We start from the raw sequence: 21906 nt of genomic DNA on the forward strand, positions 1-21906 counted from the left end.
AATCAGGTCATGTTGCCGGAGCCGACGGTTTCATCGGCCATAAAGGCGCTGGTTTTGTGGCTAAGATTTGCGAGCAGTGACGACGCCGAAAGCTACATGGTACTGCAGGTGCTTGAGAGACACCTTGTACTGATCGGACGTGAGAAAATGCGCCAGCCGACGCTGCACGATGTCTTCAAGCGAAACGTCTGAAATAAAATTCTGCGCCGCTCTACACTACTTTAAAGTCTCGTTTACTCCCTTTTCTGGGCTTTAAAGTTTCCCGGTTCTTACGTTCTTTTTTACGGTCGCGTAAAAAACGTATCAGCGGGATTGTACTGTATAGCAAAACATCCCAAAATGAAGAGTTGTTTGCACTACATGTTGCGGTGTGTCCAGCCCGGACGAGTGCGACACAGCATCATTACCCAAGGCTTTTTATAACCAACTGGCCCATATTACTGCTCTTCTAGGAAGAACCACTTTTCGTCAGCCGACGTTCTATTTTGATAAGTTGATCTGCGCACAATTTAAATCCCCCCCCCCCCCCGCCCCTGCAGAGAAAGCTACTCTTACAAGAATATTCTTTCCAACTTTGCAGTATTCTTTAACCTGTATATCCTTCTTCCAGTGTAAAACCGTGAGGTTGCCCGCGGCATTTAAATAAATAAGCAAGCATACAAAGAAACAAACAGATATACAAACAGTAATGTCTTGCAGTCAACAATTTTACCTCTGCAATCTAGGTTGACAAAAATTTGTGTTCCTCTCAATTAAAAACCCTTAATCGTTTTCACGGTTTTCAAGCCTTCAGTTGGTTTAAACGTGATGTTTGGGTACGGATAACGATTTCCCATTGGCGTATTTAAACACGGTGAAATGAGTCGTCAACCTTGAGGTCCACAATACCACCACTCTCTCTCACATGGATGTACAGGAACGCACGTGTTAGCACTTACTCTCCAGAGCCCATCGTTGCATGAACGTGAAGCAGTCTTCCACTCTGCCACCTTCATCCATGAGCTGGTCGAGCAAGTCCAAGGCTTCTTCGGCGATTTTGTTCATGCTGGGCAAGTACGACATCGTCGTTCGCACACGCAAAGTGTGCTGTTGCGTGCTCATGCGAACCTTCAGCCACCGTTTTCCCTGACTGCAAGAGCAAGGAGAAACGAACGTGTGACCAGGCAGGCCAGAACACAACCTACCAATTCGAACATTGTGCTCTTGGCGCAAGAGAACACGAGAATCGGCAAACAGCATGCGCACAATATGTTATTTCCCGCACCCCTCTCCAGCGCCTGCCCAATCCCCATCATAAGTGACGTAATCTTGCCCATGAGCAACATTACGTTGCACCGTCTTCGTTGATTGGTCGTCTGCACTACGAAACAGCGCCTTGGACCTGCGGTGATGCGGCTTTGGCGGCGCAGTTACAACGGTGACTATCACACATTTACCGCGTTTCTGCACCGCTCCGCTAGAGGGAACTAGCGCCACTCTGACTACAGTTACTGTACATGGCTCCTTCAGACGCTACCTAAAGGTAACATATACAGTAACTCTAGCTCTGACACGAGCGACACGGAGGTACTGCGAACTAGAAGAGGGAGGAGGCCTTGCTCGGTCGTTGGCTAGCTGCGTGCCGATGACGTAATCGCTGACGTCGTTGCTGAAGTGGGCGAACGAACGACACCGGGGCTACTCCTACCCCTCTTGGCTGCCGAGAAGGGTGGGAAGGTCAAGCGAGAAACCGAAACCAGCTGAAGTGGGTTTTCTATGCCCTTTAACTTCCTTATTACAGCACTTATTCGCAAAATTCTTGCGGCGGCATGTTCACATCGTACAAGTGCACAGTTCTCGCTTCATCCCACATTTTGCACCGCGAGGTTGTTTACTGGCCCTTTAAGGTCTATAGCGTTAAAGGGCCCCTACACCAGTCGGAGTTCAAAGACGAGAAAACGGTTTCCTTCTCGTCTTTGCGATCCTATCTACGGGCGCTGTCTACTCCTCACCGCTTATTTCTTCATAAAACACGGGGACAATGTCAGCACTAAGCGTTGAACGCGTCAGGATTTCGCACTTTTCGGCTGCTCGCTGTAAGCTCCGCTTGCGCAGTCGAAAACGCACAAAACGAGGCGAAATGAGTTGACCGAGCACGCTTGCCGTGCTGAGACAAGGCTGAAAGGCGTGCGACTGCATGGAAAAGCCGAGTAGAAAACAAATAAACCACGAACTGATATACCTCGTACATGGACCATTCGAGAGCTTATTTCGACATGGCGTTACGCGAACAGACTGCTGGCGTCACGAATTGAGCCGGAAAGACGCGAAACGGCAGGAGATAATGACGCGTTCGTTCTTTATATTTTCATATATTGTTTAGGGGCCCTTTAGGATAATACGGATCATTTTGCACTGTCTAATACATCATGTCTGATCCCACCGTTCCCGAAATTTTAACGCGATAGTGTTAAATAGCTCGTTTAGCAGAAATTCCGATATCGGCGTCGGCGTCGGCGTCGGTGTCGACGTCGTTAGTTGTGAGCGAAAAATCATCGTCTTGTCCGTGACTGAAAAATCGAATCTTAGGTTGGACTGAGAATCTAACCCAGGCCGTCTGCGTGACAACCAGGTGTTCTACCACGGAGGATGCTATTGCTTGAAACTGCTTCGAAAAAAAAAAAAACACTATAGGAATGTCATATAGCGGAAGGAGCCTCCCTTAACGCATGTAGTATTGCGTGGCAGAATCGTAGACTCGACCACGCGTCATAAGATGTGAATTGCGGAACGAGCGGGTGCTTTAAAGGCCCACCCATTACAAAGTGCTCAGACGCATTCAATCATCACCAGCCGCAAAAGCATCAACAAAGTGAGCAGCTACGTAGCTTCGCGTGCTGCCTTGCGGACGCGTAGTGAGTGGGTCGTCCTTCACCGATTCGCAAAAGGAAGAATTATGGCGCAGTGGGCACTTAACAACTCTACCTGTGGTAGGCATTCTAGGATAGTTCGAAACAGCCAATGTTAAGCGCATAGTCATTCGTTTCCTTACGGCACGGTTGAGGCATGCACCGAGAGCCGAAGCTCTAGGCTATCAGATGAGAAGACGATGCGCACGGGAGCCCGATTGTGCTATCGCGTTCTGCTCTTGAACGCGAAGCTCAAGCGTCCTCCAAGCTTTTTTCTTGCCACGACGAAGCATGCTATCCTGGAAACCTTTCACGGGAGATGATGTGCCCTGACAATATTGTTCCCGGTACGTGCGTTTCCTTGCTGCTATTTACGTTACCTTCGGTATTAAGAATACAAAATTTAACTCTCCTATAGTCGGATACAACTTTAGAAGTCTGCGGCATTTCCACCTCAAAGGCAGATGCACACAAGTCTGCCCAAAAGGACGCGCACTCCAGACTGACGTCATGAGCCAGACGGCCAGTGCGCCCGCCCTCGTTGCAGTGAGGTCAGCTTCACTGGAAAGTCGTGAGTTAAATCCCGACGAAGACGGTCGTATTTCGATGAAGGCGCAATGCATCCCGTGTGCCATGTCAGTGCACGTGAAAGAACACCAGATGGTCAAATTTTCTGGAGTCCTCCACGCTGGCGTCCCTGATGATCATATCGTGGTTTCGGCACGTAAAACCCGAAAGTTTTTTCTATTGCTATAGCATGTGAAACAGATGGGTCGTTTATCAAGCGAAGGGCACAGTAAGTGTTAACGCTGCTGGCGTACCGCCACAGTTGAAGAGTTAAGAGCACTCGAATCACCGAGGAAATTGAGTGCTAGATATGCAACGCACGCCGGAGCGATAAGAAAGAGAAGAGCACGCGATCGGTTCTTATCTTTGTTATCTCATCCATTAGGCAGGAATCCGGCTACTATTACTATTATTCGACCGGGGCAATGTTCCTTGAATAAGCAGTGAGCTCATGTGCACTTCGCTCTCCGTGCGGTTATGCTTCCGCTGCCTGCATAGCGTTTAACAATCTAGTTGGCACAGAACTCGCGATATGAAGGTGTACATTCCATAGACTGCGTTATGCAGTGGATCAAGTTTTCGACAGCAATGCAATATAACCTTACTTAAAAAAAACCTTTTTGATAAGGGCAACGTCGCAAGGGGTCTACATATGTATTACCATTGTAATTACTTACCTTTTTTTTTGCATTCTACCAGCAATAACGGAAACAAAATACGCTGTATGAAAAATACACAAGAGAATTGAAAGTATCCGTCATACTAATAAGCTGCACGGACAGGTGTCAAACAACAAAGAAAAGCTAGGCTCTCAGGCAAGAAAATCAGACAATGTATTTCTGCTACTCCGCACGTAAGCTTTCCGCAGCCCACTTTTTCAACTTAGATATTGAGGAATTAAAAAAAAAAGCACTAAATAAAGTCGCGTGCAACTGGAGATAAATGGAGATAAATGGAGATAAATGCTTGATCACTGGAGATAAATGCTTGATCCTCACAGGTTAAGAATGCCGACATCAGCATAGTACTCCGGTCTGCTGGCTCGGTAGTCCTTGAACGCCGTGGCACCCATCCTGAACGGCTCCTTTCCTTCCTCGTGGTACATGTTTCGAATGTCGGTGCCCGTGAACAGGTGCACAAGGGAGTAACGCCCTGGCAGCTTCTCGACCACAATGGGGCCGTACTTCTTGTACATTTCCATGGATGCCTTGTGCCTTTGGTCGGGATGGTGCTTACCTGAGGAAAGGGTAGTTTCTGTTGCAATCAATTCCCACTAGTTTCGAGAACAACATCTGCGCAGTGCTTTATGGTAGAGCATATTTATAGTTCTCTGTTTCTTAGACACCACACCTTCTTCGCTGCTGAATACCAATTTCTCGTGCGCTCCAAGTATGTGCGGATCACAGTACTGCAGTCTTAATTCTTTAAAAAAAAAATTAGCCTTGACTCAAGTTCATGAAGCAATCGCAAACGTATAAAATTCGCGTCGCAGTAGATGTAAATAGCTGATGTAATAGTGACTCAAGTACAAATGCGTGTCTTTCTTAGACTAAAAAAAAAAACAACAGCAAGTTACTTGGAGGAAGCCAGCACAAATTGAGTCTCGTTGGTATGGCACAATTGTTAAACCTGTTTCTTGTCAATCTACCGACCGCTTGACAATTCGAAGTCTACATACCGTATTTACTCGAATCTAGGCCAGCCCCAATTCTAAGCCGACCCCCGCAATTGGCAAGGTCAGAAATAAAAACAAAACTTAATCATTGTACTCGAATCTAAGTCGACCCCCCCCCCCTTCCACTTTCGCACATCGTTTTTTTCGAAAAGAACATCGCCTTAGATTCGAGTAAATACGGTATATATATATATATATATATATATATATATATATATATATATATATATATATATATATATATATATATATACACACATATATATATGTGTGTGTGTGTGTGTGTGTGTGTGTGTGTGTGTGTGTGTGTGTGTGTGTGTGTGTAATGAACTTTTCTTACTAGCTAGGTATTCGTCCACTCTTGAGCAATCGGCAATAATGGACATGCATCACTGTTCTAAGAAGCGTTGAGTATTCCGAAATGTAACTAGCTGTGTTTCGTCACAGCCGCTGGACATTGAAGTCATTCGTGACCTCATGTTTGGCTGGACATTCATGCCCATTTTTTCACCAACAGAAATGAAACACCGCTACGTAAACGTCTCACACCATGCGTTTGCCTTCAAGGGATCACTAAAGAGAACAACGATTTTTGGCGTAGTAGTGAATTACAGTTTCACAATACCGAAAACACCAGTCTTACCGCTGGACGACGCCTGAAAAGCGAGAAAACGCGCGGAAAGGAAATGTGAGTGGCGACGCCACAGTCAAATTCCCGCACCAAACGCCGTGACGTCATAAATTTTGACGGCGTCTGCTGCTTCACATGTAGTTCCTAATCGGTAAAAATAAAGTACATTGTCCTCTGAAGGTGCTATAGACTTAACATACCAAGTTTCAGAAAGTGTCGTTGAGCCAATGTCGCCAAAATACGAAAAATACACTTTGAAATCCGCGACGTTATATTTCGGTGCGAAATTTAAAAATGAGACTTTGGCCTTGATTTTCGCATCTATTAGCCAACGTATGACGGTGAAATTAATGACATTACAGTTCTCAATCTAAATCAATCTACGCTGACTTATTGTTTCGCTTTAATGTCCCTTTAACTCTTTGGCATTGTATTTTGGCATTGCTCGCTCCATAGGCTGCTCTTGCGACTAACTAACACGCAAAATTTTACTATTCACCACAACGATGGCGTTTAAGTGTGTGTTCATGGTCGCAGGATCGAATCCCGGCCGCCGCGGCCCATTTTCGATAGAGGCGAAAATAGATTTAGCTGCACGTTAAAGAAGCCCAGGTTGTCAAAATTTCCGGAGCCCACCACTGCGGCGTCTCTGATAATTATATCGTGGTTTTCGGACGTTAAACCCCAACAATTATTAAAGTGTATGTTCCTGCTGTTCTTTTTTAGTTATACGATGTAGTGCTTGCTCTGTTGAGTTACACCGTGTTTTTCTCTTCATTTTGCGTGAAAAATCATTTGCTGTACAAATGTCTCTTCCCCCTCCTTTTCCTTTTCCCCTCATTTTGTTTTGCCCAAATGTTGCTTCGCCGGAGCACAGATTTACAGGGCTCAGAGACAAATTCAAGTGCATGACAGCGCCTTTAATACTGACCGTATTGGTTTTCTGTAAGAAAAGCGAAAAATTAATTTGCCAATTAAAAAGAACGGTGTCGAGACGAATACGAACAGTGCATGAGATGAGACTAACGTACATATCTTCGTTATGCATAAACATAAATGTTGCATAAAATGAAAATAAAAAAAACTTGGAGGACGCTTGAGTTTCGCCTTCAAGAGTAGAACGCGATAGCGTAATCGGGCCCCGTGCGCATCGCCTTCTCAATCGCGAGCCTCGCTTCGTTGCATGCCTTAACCGTGCCGCAAGGAAACGAACTTCCGTGCGCGTAACATTGGCCGTTTCAAACTACCCTAAAATGCCTACCGCAATTGCAGTTGGGATGTGCCCACTACGCCATAATTCATCCTTTTGAGAATCATCGAAGGGCCCACTACGCGTCTGTAAGGCAACAGGCGAACTTACACAGCTGCTTTTGCTCCTGATGATGATGAATAGATATGTATGAGCGCTTTACAATGAGTGTACCTTTAAAACACCTGCTCGTCACGCAATTTGAATGTTTTGATGCCTGGCACGTTTCTACGCTTCTACCACGCAGTATTACACGCAGTAAGGACACTCATCCCACTATATGACATCATATAGTGTTTTCTTCCGGAGCAGCTTCAAGCAATGGCGTGGTTCTGTGGTAGAACACCTGCTTGCAACGTAGAAGGCCTGGGTTCGTTTCTCACTCGAACCTACGATTTTAACGCGATAGCGTTAAAGAGCTCATATCGCAGAAATTCCGCCGTCAGCGTCGGCGCCGGCACCGTTGGTTGTGAGCGAAAAATCATCATCTTGTCTGTGACCGAAAAATCGAAAAAGCTGCAAAAAATAAAATAACAAAAATGTTGGGTCCGAGTGAGAATCGAACCCAGGCCGTCTGCGTCGCAAGCAGGTGTTCTACCACACAGCCACGCCTCTGCTTGCAGCTGCACTGAAAGTAACTTTCATGCTTCCCAAAAATACGCGTCCTGTATACAGGTGTCACAGTACGAGATGTAATATGGCAGTAGTGTTGCGTGGTACAAGCGTTCATTGCCATTGGGCGTCACACCACGCCAATATCATAACGACTTGGTGGTTTAAAGACAGCCACCCATTACAAAAGGCATACACATTACTGCGCGTATTCCCTTAAGACCCCATAGTGGGTGCATCGCAGCTTCGAAAAAGGTTCTCGCGCATAATTGCTCCTGGTTTAAAGCATGCTACCCATTACATAAGGCACACACCTTATTGCGCGCATTCTGTTAAAGGGACACTAAAGTGCAAAACGTTTTTTCTCGCATTAGTAAAGTAGTCTTCCACGATACCAAAAACGCCACGCTTGCCGCGAGAAGACGCTTAATAAGCGAGAAAGCGCGCAAAAAGAAGATACAGGTGGCGACGCCACCTTGGAATTCCCGCACCATCTGCCGTGACGTCACATATTTTTGACGGCGCCTGCTTGGGCCTACGTAGTTCCTAATCGGTTAAATCGAAGTACATTGTCCTCTGAGGGGGCCAGAGATTTGACATAACGAGTTTGTGGAGATTTCGTTGAGCCAGTGGCGCCAAAATACGTTAAATGCTCTTTGAAATCTTTTACGTCACGAGTTACAAAGTTCGGCGCGAAATTTAAAAAAAGAAACTTTGAACTTCATTTTCTCCTCTAATAATAAACCTATGGTGGTGAAATAAACTACACAAGAGTTCTCCAAGCACGCTTTATCAATCTAAACCAATTCATTGTTTCTCTTTAGTGTCCCTTTAAACACTCGTAGTGTTCGAAGTGCGCACTAGGGGCAGGATATTGCTATCGCGTTCAACTCTTAAAGGCGAAGCTTAAGCGTCCCCCAATGTTTTATAATGTGTTTTATTTGCATCTTTTTCGACTTTTCGGTCACGGACAACGCTAACTTTTTGCTCACAACCAACGATGACGACACCGACGCCGACACCGACACATATACCGGACTTTCTGCGAAACGAGCTGTTTAAAGCGATCGCGTTAAAATAACAACAATCCCACTCATTGTCGTTAACTGTTTATAGTATAAAACACTATGCCTGGCTAAAAAAGCAGGAGAGAGAGAGAGAAGAAAAAGATGAAGACAGGAAGACTATCGTGTGCAAATTTTCTCTTTGCCAACCTGCCCTGGAGGGGGGAATAGCATTTGAAGGTAACTAATGGGTGATCAATATTTCATAGGGCATAAGTGAAACGTACCTTCCCAGTACTAGTTGCGGCTTTGTCGTACGTTGAGAAGTACGAGAGCACAAGTTCACCCAGTGTGCAATATTAGCCAGTTGTGTCTTCATAGTAGTTGTGGCTTTGTCGTAAGTTAAGAAGTACAAGAGCACAAGTTCGCGCAGTGTGTATTATTAGTCGTGTCTTCATACAAGTAGTTGTGGCTTTCTCGTACGTTAAGAAGTACAAGAGCACAAGTTCGCGCAGTGTGCGATATTAGTCAGTTGTGACTTCATAGTGGTCGTGGCCTACTCATATGTTAAGAAGTACAAGAGCACAAGCTAAGGCAGTGTGCAATATTAGTCAGTTGTATCTTCATAGTAGTTGTTGCTTCCTCGTAAATTAAGTAGTACAAGAGCACAAGTTCACCCACTGCGCAATATTAGTCAGTTGTGTCTTCATAGTAGTTGTGGCTTTCTCGTAATTTCAGAAGTACAAGAACACAAGTTCGGGCAGCGTGCACTATTAGTCAGTTTTAACTTCATAGAAGTAGTTGTGGCTTTGTCGTAAGTTAATAAGTACAGGAGCACAAGTTCACGCAGTGCGCGATATTAGTCGATTGTACCTTCGTAGAAGTAGTTGTGGCTTTGTCGTACGTTAATAAGTACTAGAGCATAAGTTCGTGCAGTGTCCAATATTAGTCAGCTGTACGTTCGTAAAAGTAGTTGTGGACTTGTCGTAAGATAAGGAGTACAAGAGCTCAAGTTCGCGCAGTGTGCGATATTAGTCGGTTGTATCTTCATAGAAGTAGTTGTGGCTTTGTCGTACGTTAATAAGCACTATATAATAAGTTCGTGCCGTGTCCAATATTAGTCAGTTGCACCTTCATAGAAGTAGTTGTGGCTTTGTCGTACGTTAATAAGCACTATATAATAAGTTCGTGCCGTGTCCAATATTAGTCAGTTGCACCTTCATAGAAGTAGTTGTGGCTTTGTCGTAAGTTAAGAAGTACAAGAGCAAAAGTTCGCACATTGTGGCATATTAGTTTGTTGCCTCTTAATGAAAGTAGTTGTAGCTTTGTCTTAACTTCAGAAGTACAAAAACACAAGTTCGCGCAGTGTGTAATATTAGTTAGTTGCGTCTTCATAAAACTAGTTGTGGTTTTATTGCAAGTTCAGAAGTGCAAGAGCACAAGTTCGCACTGTGTGCAACAGCAGTTAGTTGCGTACAATCTCTTTGATTTCTTTTATTGCGAAAGCAGTTATGTGGACACTGTCCGTGGGTTTTTGCCGTCGCCGTCCTGTCCCGGATATGTATATGTATGTATATAGATATAAAAGCCAGGAAGAGAAATAAATCAGAAGAAAAGATTTCCAATGCCCACCACCGGGATTCGAACATGCGACCCCTTGCTCCGCAGCGCAGCGCGTGAAACAACTAGGCCACGTGCAATTTCTTTTCTTCATTACCTCATTCAACATAGCCCACGCGCCATCCGCTCTTCGGAATACTAACGGCCAGCTGTTTATATACGCCACTAACCGCAGGCGGTACGCAGAGCTCCAAGGTGTTTCAGCGTGTGCAGTACCACTAGCGAGATTGCCCGAAGGGCGCGCTTTAAAGCAATGCTCCTAGATTTTGCTTCAGTGTGAAAACTGCCCTTGAGACGCGCACTAAAAAGTGGCCCATTTCTGTACCCACTCGCGATGTGAACTGCCGGGTAAACAACGCGTTGAACGCCACCGCGCGGCAGGAGACGCGGTGAAAAAATATCTAAGAGCGTTGGGTTGTAGCACACTGCTCAAACACGAAGTAACAACTATGACAGTTGTTTGTCCGTGCTCGTCCTGTGTATATCTGCGGGATCTTTTCGAGCGTTCTTTCTTGTATTTGAGCAGCGCTGTGCAAATGTCGAGCTGTGACCGTTAGTTTGCGTTCGTACAGCCTGCGTTTTTTTCCTGCGTCCTTTGCGCTTGAGCGGCACGCTGCAAGTATCGAGCTGCTGCCGTTCTTCGGGTGGCATTCCAATTTGTTGCTATCCCATTCATTGCTTCTCCCTTGTGGCGAAACTGACCTTTTCACGTGAGACCGAATCACTAGCCGAAACCCCCTAGCGTTAAATATGCATCTGAAATGACTTGCGAAGCTCTTTCGTATCCTCCAGAGCTTGCACATATGTATATATCAGTAAAAGGTTCATTGCCTTTCCTTGTGCAATATTACCGAGTGCCAGATAAAATGCATGCGCAGCGTTCAAAACGCTCCTCGGATACCTTTATAATAATGAGATTGAAGAAGAATTCGACATAAAATGCTCACGAAATCAACCAATCTACCTATAAAACGTAGCTGTTACCAGTAAAATGTATGAGGGGCCTATACTCTGTCTCACAAGCTGATTGCAGTAGTCTGGATGCTACGACGTGTATAAGCAAACCACATGCTTGCGCAGCAAAGCATAGTTCTGTTTGTAATTGCATTGTAATTGGAGGAGGTTAAGACAACTGCGTTTGTTTGGCACGCGTGATACGATAATCACGATACGTGATACGCTAATCACGATTCGCTTGTATGTCATAGCATTTAATTACTGTATCATAGGTGTGCGCAGGGTTCCTCATCAGGGGGAGCGAAGGTTCATCGCACCTTCACCCCCCTTACTAAGTCAATACATGGGGCGGACTTTGCGTCCCATCCCTATTAGGTGACAAGGGGGAGTGGCCACCCGCCCTGCCTGCCCTCTACCTCCGTGCGCACGCCTGACTGTATCGGAAACTGCCGATAATTGTGATGGCGAACCAACGTGGAAACGCCCATGCAGACGCTATTGCCCTCTTCTTCTTCTTAGTCGAGTGTATTGCTCCCTCCTCTCCCACACAAAAGCTTTCTGCATCTAACGTGATTTTGCATTGCCTCCGGTATCGGAGGCGTTGGAAGCTTTCTGCACCTTACGTGGTTACGCAGTGCCTCCGGGATCGACTCACCTTTCACCAAGCGCCGATGTCATATGATGACGTTGTAGTGACGTCATAGTGAAGTGGCATGATTTTTTCTTCAATTTGTGCTCACGCCACAGACGCCGATGGTCACGTTTCGCGTTTGATGAGGCATCTAAGGCCTTCACCTCAATAAGTGATGGAATCTACGATCACAACGCAGTGTTCATATCTCCCACTTGCCTAGTCAGCAAGCCGCATATAGAAATTCAATCGCCGACAACATATCTATGCTTCAAGTTTTATCTCGAGGATATGAATCCTTTTACTCACTCAATTAAGATTGTGACGTGAACAGACTAGTTCGAGAATATGACAATATTCTAAAGCTGTGCATTCACCGCTTTGTTCTGCTCAAAAGCAAGAAAGAAAAAAAACGAAATCGCGCTATTCCTCGGATGACCAGAAAAATTGTGTAGTAATTTTATCTGGCCGGCTTAGATGGCTCAGACACTTAAAATCCAGTGACAACGCGATTGTCAGTGATAGCTTCACATCTGGGAAGGAAGAACTTGAACAGAAAAAAAATTACGGCAGATCTCACGCACTGCGGCAATAGATGTTAATAATAATTGTTGGGGTTTAACGTCCCAGAACCATGATACTATTATGAGCGACGCCGTCGTGGAAGGCTCCGGAAATTTCGACCACCTGCAGGGGTTCTTTAACGTGCACCTAAATATAAGTACACGGGCCTACCGGTATTCCAGAACACACATACTTCAATCAATCAATCAATCAATCAATCAATCAATCAATCAATCAATCAATCAATCAATCAATCAATCAATCAATCAATCAATCAATCAATCAATCAATCAATCAATATTTATTTTCAGCTTCAAAAACACTCAATTAAGCTTGGTGGGTACAGACACAAAAAGCACATTTTAGAACTTACATCAGATATTCCAGCTAAAGAAACGACCGCAATGACCCCTTGTCACTTAAGCCATTCATGTCATGCCATACATGACATGCATGGCACGTCATTCATGGTGTACCATGCGAATCATATCTTGACATCGAACAAGGCAGAAGTTTTGGGGAAAACAGAATCACGAACAGAACTTCGTGATGGCATGGTGATCGCTCATAAGCTTGCCGTGCATCAGAATGTGACCACATGACCCGCGTGTATGACAAACGTGAGTAACAGGTCATGCATGTGTATCACGTGTCATATCACGACATGAATGGCAAAAAATACATGATGCATGTCTCGTGAAGACGTCGTAGCCGTTTACTTAACGTGGTTTGTGCCAGAATGTTTACGCACGCATGACAAACACGCCTTGTAAGCCACATGACAAGGCATGATGAAATTAGTTTTCCACAATTAGTGTTTCTTGGGCGAGTTGGTACTTACAGAAGCACATGAGGTTGTTTGGGCAAAACTGGAATATAAAGAGTAAGAGGCCGACTTTCCTGCTTCTTTCAGCATTTTAGTGTTTCTTTTCGAGTTTTGCGTTGCAGTAATATGTCCTTTTGCTCCACGACAGTATAGTTGAAATAGAAGACAACTGAGGTGAAGATATGGGGCAGCGATCTCTTCCTTGCAGAAGAAGAGTTGATCGGAAACTGCACGGCATGAAACGAGCTCAGAAGAACAAGAAGAGCTGGAGCACATTTAAGGGCCTTCAATAGATACCAAGAACAAGAAAACGCTGCCGATAGTCCAAAATGGCGCAACTTTTACCTGGAAAGACCACTCACTCTACAGGTCTGGTCATCGCCATTACGCCCATGCAACAAAGAGCGGCATCGACGGAAGCACAGGGATGGTGTTAATTTTGTAGCAAAATATTGCTATATCGTTCATTCGCTGTGATTTAGACTTCTTTTACGAGCTAATTCAAGCTCAAGTGAAAAGTGCCAAATCCGAATTTTTCTCCTGAATAACGATGATAGGGGGCTATATACATTTAAACCGCAATATAGATTTGAGCTATTTTGATGACATGAGTACACTGGCAAAAAATTGTCGGAGAAGGCCGGACCCTTTCGTCAGTAGCAAAAAACTGCGTTTTTCTCAGATTCAGTTAAAGTGGACTTGGCTCTTTTAGAAGAAAAAAAAAAACGCCACAATTGAGAAAAGCAATGAAAACTGATCGACACATTTTTTAGTGCAGATGATTCATCTTTGGACAATCGAGGAAAATAGTGAGTTTCCTTATTTTTTAACATTTTTTTTTCTTAATTTGACAATGGCGGCTCTTTTGTTTTGGTGATTTTGTTCAGTATAAATTCGGCACTCTACTGCAACAAGGTGCTCGGTCTACAACATGTCATGCCTTGGGCACTACACTTCAATACTGGCACAACATTCAAAAGCGCGACGGACGGACGGACGGGGGGGGGGGGGGGGGTTATGTGGGAACTGAACTATTTTGCCTATTTGTGCATCAAAACTCGTGAAATGCAGCACATATATGTAGTTCTGTGTGCTGATTTCAATAATTGTTATGATGTTTCGTGGCGTTCGTATATTCCGAATAGTAAAGGTACCTTACGTATCGAATCGAACATACGAAGTTACGAATGTTCGCACGCCTCTAATATAAATGCATATAAAAGGGCGCCAAGTAACTCTCGCGAACGTAACTACATTGCGATGGCGCACACTTATCTTTAGTGCACGACAATCTGCTCTTCTGTAGTGTTCCCTAAGAATAGGTGTCATTTCTTTCGCGAAACCTTTTTTTTTTTTGCATAACCTTTTAAGTGCGGAGCACTCAGTAGCCCGGGCCACCCGGGCTGTCATAGGCTGTCGTCGTCTCATATAGCTTGGCGTAACGCTAGCAAAACCACGTATAGCATAGCAATTTTAGCATACTGAGCGCACGCTCGAGCCAAGGAGAAATCTTCTTCCTCTTGTTCTTCGAGCGCCTTAATGATGATATCATGTGCAGAGCCCTCTAGGGGCCCGGGCTGTCGTATGCTGTCGTCGGTCGGGGTAACGCAGGCAAAACCACGTATAAAAATACAAAAAAGGAGCAAGCGAGCGAGAAATATAAAGAGAGAGAAAGAAAGGAAAAAGTAGGAAAAAATATAGAAATAAATAGAAATGAAGAGATAAAAAAGACATACAAAACTGGAAAGGAGAAAAAGAAAGAAACATAGAAAGAAAGAAAAACTGAAGAGAAACATCGAAACATCGGCACTTCCTTCAGGCTTGGTACCACTAGTACGAAACTGCCTTGATTTATTAAAAGATGCAGATCATTCAGTAAAGCACCAACAAGGCACGCAGGACGGCAAGGAAGGCAATCACAGACGATCACTCTGTCGTCTAGCGTGCGCACTTCGCGTAACACCTTATGTAATGCGATACCAATTGATTATCCCTATTTGCCTGTTTCTTCGTATCATTGGCCTTCAAATACGTTCCGGAGATGTTGAAGCAATTCTACATGTCCTTCATATCGGTTTAAAAGAGTAGACTGTTGCGCTAGTTGGTGCTTGGACATATGATGATGATATCTGGGGTTTAACGTCCCAAAACCACCATATGATTATGAGAGACGCCGTAGTGGAGGGCTCCGGAAATTTCGACCACCTGGGGTTCTTTAACGTGCACCTAAATCTAAGTACACGGGCCTCGAACATTTTCGCCTCCATCGAAAATGCAGCCGCCGCGGCCGGGATTCGATCCCGCGACCTTCGGGTCAGCAGTCGAGCGCCATAACCACTAGACCACCGTGGCGGGGGTGTTTGGACATAGAACCATCGCCTGTACTCGTCTGTTCCTTTCTGGTGCCCTGTCTCGTTGCGCTACTCACGATGGTTTGTATATGTCCTTCAAATCGGAGCTGTGTTGCTGCACAACGTATGGGTTCGAGCTAATCGATATGCCATACTTCGACACCTTTAAAACGCAAAAATTTCCGATGAACAATGAAATAGACACGGACAGGCGCTGCCTGCGTCCATTTCATCCTTCCTCCAAAAGCATTACGCTTAACGGTGCTGACGGGCACGGCTGCATTTCGTGTTACCGGTCGTTTTTTATTGCGACCGTGCTGAGGAATTTCGTTATTAGGACATGCTAAGATAAGTAACCAGCTTCGTCAGTATGAAAACAAAAAAATAACGCCATGATTGATGTTATGCACAGTGCGTGAACATGCGTTTAAACCTAAACGATCGCTATGCGCCATGGTAAACCATATGTTATCTACGTCCGCGCACTGAGAGTGGCGCCAACAGTTTCATTTGCGAAAGAAATGTGGCACTCAGGCCGTCCTGGTAAGTACATTGAAACAAGTCCTCAGTTTGCAGGAGGACGAACTGCTCACTTGATATCCATTAGTGTAAACGAGCGCACAATTCCCCAACCAATATTTGCAGTTGATTGAATTTTAGCATTCTGAATTTTCCTGGCCAGACCACACAACACACCAGCAGCAGTCGATGTGTTTTCTATACTCTAAGTTTCTCCTGCGCGACCGTCAAGCAGAAACACATGCATACAATTACGATATGATATGGCGTAGCTGTATAGAGTGTGAGAGTTACGCTTATGTATGGTGAGGCGCAGTGGATGTGACGCGCATAGAGAGAGAGAGAGAGAACTCTTTACTGAAAAACAGATAATTCTGCCGGCGTACCTAAGGCGCCTACATGCTACTCTGTATAGGGGAGGGGATTGAGGACAGAAAGGCCCTAGGAGGAGGAGGGCAGGAAAGGAGAAGGAAAAAAAAAGATAATATGACTGTGGTATGTACATGTCACAACGTAATATAATAATAATATCTGGGGTTTAACGTCCCAAAACCACGATATGATTATGAGAGACGCCGTAATGGAGGGCTCCGGAAATTTCGACCATCTGAGGTTCTTTAACGTGCACCTAAATCTAAGTACACGGGCCTCAAATATTTTCGCCTCCATCGAAAATTCAGCCACCGTGGCCGGGACTCGATCCCGCGACCTTCGGGTCAGCAGTCGAGCGCCATAACCACCAGACCACCGTTGCGGGGCATGTCCGAACCTAATGATGCTGATGTAAGTTAAGTTACAGTTTATCAATTCGGTTAATGTCCTCCAGGAATTTGAACAGAAATTTTAAAATCCGCCCTTCCTGAGCAGGAGACGACGTACAGTATTTTCCCGAGATCTAGCGGTGCTTGGGAAGTTGAGCACATTCTACTTGTGTTTCTGTACCTGAATGTTATTAATGCATGTATACAGTTACTCCCTTGATACATACACTGCAAAAGTAATAATAAAAGCAGAAGGAAAGAAATTCTGGCATATCCCACGCATTGCGGTAATCGATGTAATGCGAAGCAGTCAGCGAGGAGCTGCTTAAGCCGCATAGATTAGCTTTGAGCCAAGAGTTAAGGAGGCGGATCGACATCCTCGTGTAATCTGAGTAGTTTTGTCCATATTGTAGGCTTACCACGCACGTCTACCACACTGTGACGCCAAAAGGGCATACAGTTGAAACCCGCAATAACGAAATCGGCGGGGAAAGCACAAAATTTCGCTCTTGCGGGAATTTCGTTGGCGCGAGAATGCGGCGGAAAATATATGGAATTTACAAAAAACACATTTTATTTCCAGAAGTCAGTACGTTTGCTTTGGCGGGCCTTACCATGCAGCACTTTCATGCCTCTCGATCGGGAATCTCGTTTGCCACGGCACAAAGTTCGCCCCCATGCACTGGTCAGTGACGGCAGCACTGCGCTGTCACCAGTACCGTCGTCAAGTGCGCCTGCAGGTGAACCTTCTTCCGGCTCCGCTGGATCAGCGCAGAATTATGGAGAGCGAGCTGCACGCAACGCCGAATTCTTCGTCGATGTTCATTTTTTTCCTGCCCTTTTCCACCTCACTGATGATTGCAGCCTTATGTTCCAGCGTGATGAACTTCCGCTTTTTCATTGGAGGCGGCATCTTCACAGGCAGCGAAATCGGACGAAGGAACCGCAACACACAGTTCACGTTCCACCAAGCGACCAAGCAAACGCTCCACAAATGGCTCCACACACGCGACCATGTGCGCGCAAAGCCGACAAAGCCAAGCACAGAGCCAAGCCAACGAACGAAACTCCATGAGGAATGTGGATTTGGCTACGTAGTCCGCGGTAACGAGCAGGTGTTTTGGCAAGCCATCATCATCATTGTCGCCAGCTTTATGTTTTTTTGTAAACAATAATGGCGGCTGCTTCTCAAGTGTGCTGTAGCGATATGTTTGCACAATTTAAGTGTAGCATGAATGCATTTCAGCAGTTTTCGAATGTAGTTAATGTTGCGAGAGTAGATTATTTGCGCACTCGTGTTTCAAAAATTTCGTTAATGAGGGACTGCGGTATGAATATCTTTCGTAGTCGCGAGTTACGAAATGCATTGACTCATATAGGCGTTCGCCGGTGCTCCGAAAATATTTGGTTGCGGTGAGAAATTCGTTCCCTCGGGATTTCGTTATCGCGGGTTTCGACTGTATAACGGTCCTACGTGACGACGGCATTCGCCTTACAGCACAGACGTCAGTTTCAACGTAAAGAAATGCGTGTTACTCTGTCCTGACGGGCATGACATAAGCAGTGTGCGTTGGCGTATTCCGGCGGGGTCAACCAGCTATAGGTTGCTTACTAAGTGTAGTACACTTGTAATATTTATTACATTGTTATAAGAGTGGATAGCCAACACTGCAACCACAATTGACGTTAGGCAAGCACCACCACAACAACTGATAACCATCAGCAAAACTACCGATTTAATACTTTTATTTATTTTCACTGGATCTTGTTGGTCACAAAGGGTCGAAGCGGCACATTTGTATGCGTTTATCTACTTGCGTGGTGTCTACATTCAAATCACCAACTATAACAAACGGTATGCGTTTCTCTTGTTCAGTCCACGCAAAATGTCTTCTTATAAAATTTTCGAAGTCTATTTTTGCTGTTCTTAAGTTGATATAAACTGTATAGGGCCGTGGTATGCGGGAACGCGCCACACGCGATGGGAAAGAGGGTTGCATTACGCACATGACATAGAAGTGTCGAAATCTGGGCCAGTTGGTTCATGTTAATTTGAAGAAAAGCCAGCGAATTCACGGGACATGAGAAAGAAGCAAACCGTCACCCGTTTGCTTCTTCGCAAACGTTGTGTGCGTTTGCTTCTTTCTCACGTCCCGTGAATTTGCTGGCTTTTCTTCAAGCACATGACATGCATGTCACGTCATCCCCGGTGCAAATGTCGGGAAACACAGTAAGGTAAGTAAACGAGCTCGAGAACCCAGACGTTGACAGATAGATGCATAGACAGATATGGTCAAAGTGCCTTTGATTCACCGCGAAGTGATTCGAAAAAAAAAATTAGCGCAGCTTCACTAAGTCGCACAGCACGGGGTCACAGCAGAGCTGTTGGGCACCTATGGCTGGTCTTGGCTTGGCTTAGTCTTTTACCCTCTCACCAGTCTCTTTCCAACCCCTTGCCGAAATATAGTTAGCATGTTAACATCACTATGCATGCTCTCTCCCACAGCGCGCATGTACAACAGAAATTGAGGAAACCCCACTACTCACTACACTGGTCCGCTAAAAATTAAGGGAACGTACACTGGCGACAAACACCGATTAGGGGTCGCAAGTTTCGGCTTGTTTTGTTAACCATCTGCACCGAGAGCTTGGGCGATGATTGAGCGCGTGGCGGTTCATGATGATGATAATTTTCTATCTACGACACAGGGCAAACCTCTACCATAACACCTCTGCTGTGAAACGTAGCTATTTGTCAGATAAAATACTCGGCATTTATTAGGCCGATTCATTCGAGAAACGCAATGTGGGCTTTTTGGTTGGTCGTTTGAAGCATCCTGTTGCGCGGTGTGTGAGCGCGTCTTCCTTGTGTCCTTCCTCGTCGGTGTGCAAGCAGGTACTTCGAACGCTCCATCCGAGTCGTCACCAAGGTGACTTTGCACCGTAAGATAATGAAGTCGCCGAATTGGTTGCTTCGTAGGGATTGTGAGGAACTGAGATTTCACTGTTAAGTGGAGCGCGCACGCACGACATCACAAAATGAAGTTACCGTGCAGGACGTGCAATGACTTACCGAACAGGCGCCAGTACATCCATGAGCTGCCTATCACGGGGAGAGAAGGTACCCTGGGAATCGTTTCGAAGGGCTTCGCCTGCAAGGCATGTTTCCCTTCCGAAAGACCGTCCACTGCGTTCGTGGAGGTTCGCCGCGCATTCACTGCGGCAGCCGAGGCCGGAAATAGCTGCATATGCATTCTCGACGCGAGCCTCCGGCCACATACACCAAAAGCGTGAAGTCCTTCCATTCTTCAACCGGAGCGTTTACACTGAAATATGCACCGCAAGCTCGCGTGAAGCAATGTTGTTGGCCGTGAAGTGCGCGTGCGTATATGAAGGGGCACCATTGTCGTCACGTATCTGACCTAAACGAGACGGCATGCTGATAATTTTGCTTTTTGTTATCTTTTACTTTCGCACTGCGCAATCACCTAGTCGCCGTGCTAAAGTGACTGTTTATCGCTTCCAGTCATTGACACGTGTGGATCCGCTATCCAGGTGCGCCAAATTCAATGTAGTTCAAGGATAATACGCCTTTCGCGGCCTAATGGTGGAGCGGTCATCCCGACCGGCAGCTGGCGTCTCACTGCTGTGTCTTTTACTGAGAGGTCAACTCCTTACACTTTCTATAGCTGAACTGTTTGATGGCTTCATGCACGTTGTCTTCTGTAGTCGGACTCGTGTCCTGGTCACGTAATCTGAATTTCGGAAACGTGGTACTTTTAAGATAGTGAAATAGTAACAAGAAGGAATGTTCGCTTGAAGGCAAAGGTGTGCGCGTCCGGTTCCTGGTGCTCCTTAAAAAACACTAGCGAGGACACTCGTATTAGTAAATTCACAGAAAGTATAAATATACTCCTAAAACTAATTAATTTAATTGCATTACTAATTAATAACGTCTGGGGTTTTACTGCCAAAACCACGTTATTGCCACACGTTTTATTGCTTTATTTTGAGGTGTTCGAGTTTCACCCGCAAAGACTGTTGTGAACTCTCAGCGCAGATCGCGCCGCAGTGCTTGAGAAGCTTCGCGATTGTTTGAAATCATTCTGTCATTATTACGCGCAGGACGCGAATATTCAAGGTCATTCTACGCGAACACCAGCGATAAGACTTGAACGTTCGATGCCGCATGTATAATTGCCGACGCACCTCACGGCAGATCAGATTACTCGACGGCCGACGGTGTTCTCGCCGCTATCAGTGTACAGCTTGAATTCCTTGTACTTCGAACCTTTCAGTTTCCGGGCTCAAGTTCGCCCAAATAAAACGTTTCGTCTTGAACACACCGTCTGCTGCCTATTATAACTATGAGGCACCCCGTAGTGGAGGACTCTGGAAATTTTGACCATTTGGTGTTCTTTAACGTGCACTGACATCACCCACTGCACGGACCTCAAGCATTTATTACATTAATAATTGCCTCTCCAGTTTGTTAAACGTAAGTAAATTTCATCAGAAATCATAGCTTGCAGAATGTAATAAGATTACAATTACTTTTAAAGGTAATTAATTTATTTCCAAATTACTTCGGTTATTACGCCGGCATTATTCTACTCACAAAATGTTTCTCATTTATGCACAGATCACGTAATCTTATTTACAGCACACATACAATGAAGTGATAGAAATACTTGTTCAACCTCCAACGCTTGAAGTCTTGCACACCGAACAATAGGGAGCATGGAAGCCACGGCGCGCAAGGGGGCATGTCACGTCATATCTTTTTTTTTTTCCTGTTTGTCGCGGATATCTGCTGTAAGCAGGAAAATACCAGTACTTAAAGGGTAGAAAGTTAGGAACAGTGCCAAGGGACATTTTGCAAACCGATATACAACCTTGTCCTTTGAATTTTTTGCCTAGCTTCGTTCCTTCAAAAGTTGGTTAATTAATCTTGCCTGATTAAGCAATTAAGCCGAACACAAGAAAGTGGTGCGATTTACTCCACGAAGTAGCCAGCAACATACATTTGATCGCGTCGTCATAGTGGACAT

At 45.2% G+C, this 21906-nt stretch overlaps 1 protein-coding gene across 1 annotated transcript in view; it reads right to left on the reverse strand.

Moving 5' to 3' along the window:
• Positions 1 to 20187, reverse strand: part of LOC119383748 (probable cytochrome P450 49a1) — a 62069-nt gene extending 41882 nt beyond the window's left edge. Inside the window, exons 1-3 of the mRNA XM_037652046.2 lie at positions 19929 to 20187; positions 4454 to 4691; positions 939 to 1129 (exon numbers count right to left, since the gene is read on the reverse strand). Coding sequence (XP_037507974.1) covers positions 939 to 1129; positions 4454 to 4691; positions 19929 to 20160 — 661 coding nt within the window. The 5' untranslated portion in view covers positions 20161 to 20187. The remainder of the gene's footprint in view (positions 1 to 938; positions 1130 to 4453; positions 4692 to 19928) is intronic.
• Between the last annotated feature and the right edge of the window lie 1719 nt (positions 20188 to 21906).

The sequence above is a fragment of the Rhipicephalus sanguineus genome, chromosome 2 (genome assembly GCF_013339695.2).
Source record: "Rhipicephalus sanguineus isolate Rsan-2018 chromosome 2, BIME_Rsan_1.4, whole genome shotgun sequence".
Taxonomy (NCBI): Eukaryota; Metazoa; Arthropoda; class Arachnida; order Ixodida; family Ixodidae; genus Rhipicephalus; species Rhipicephalus sanguineus.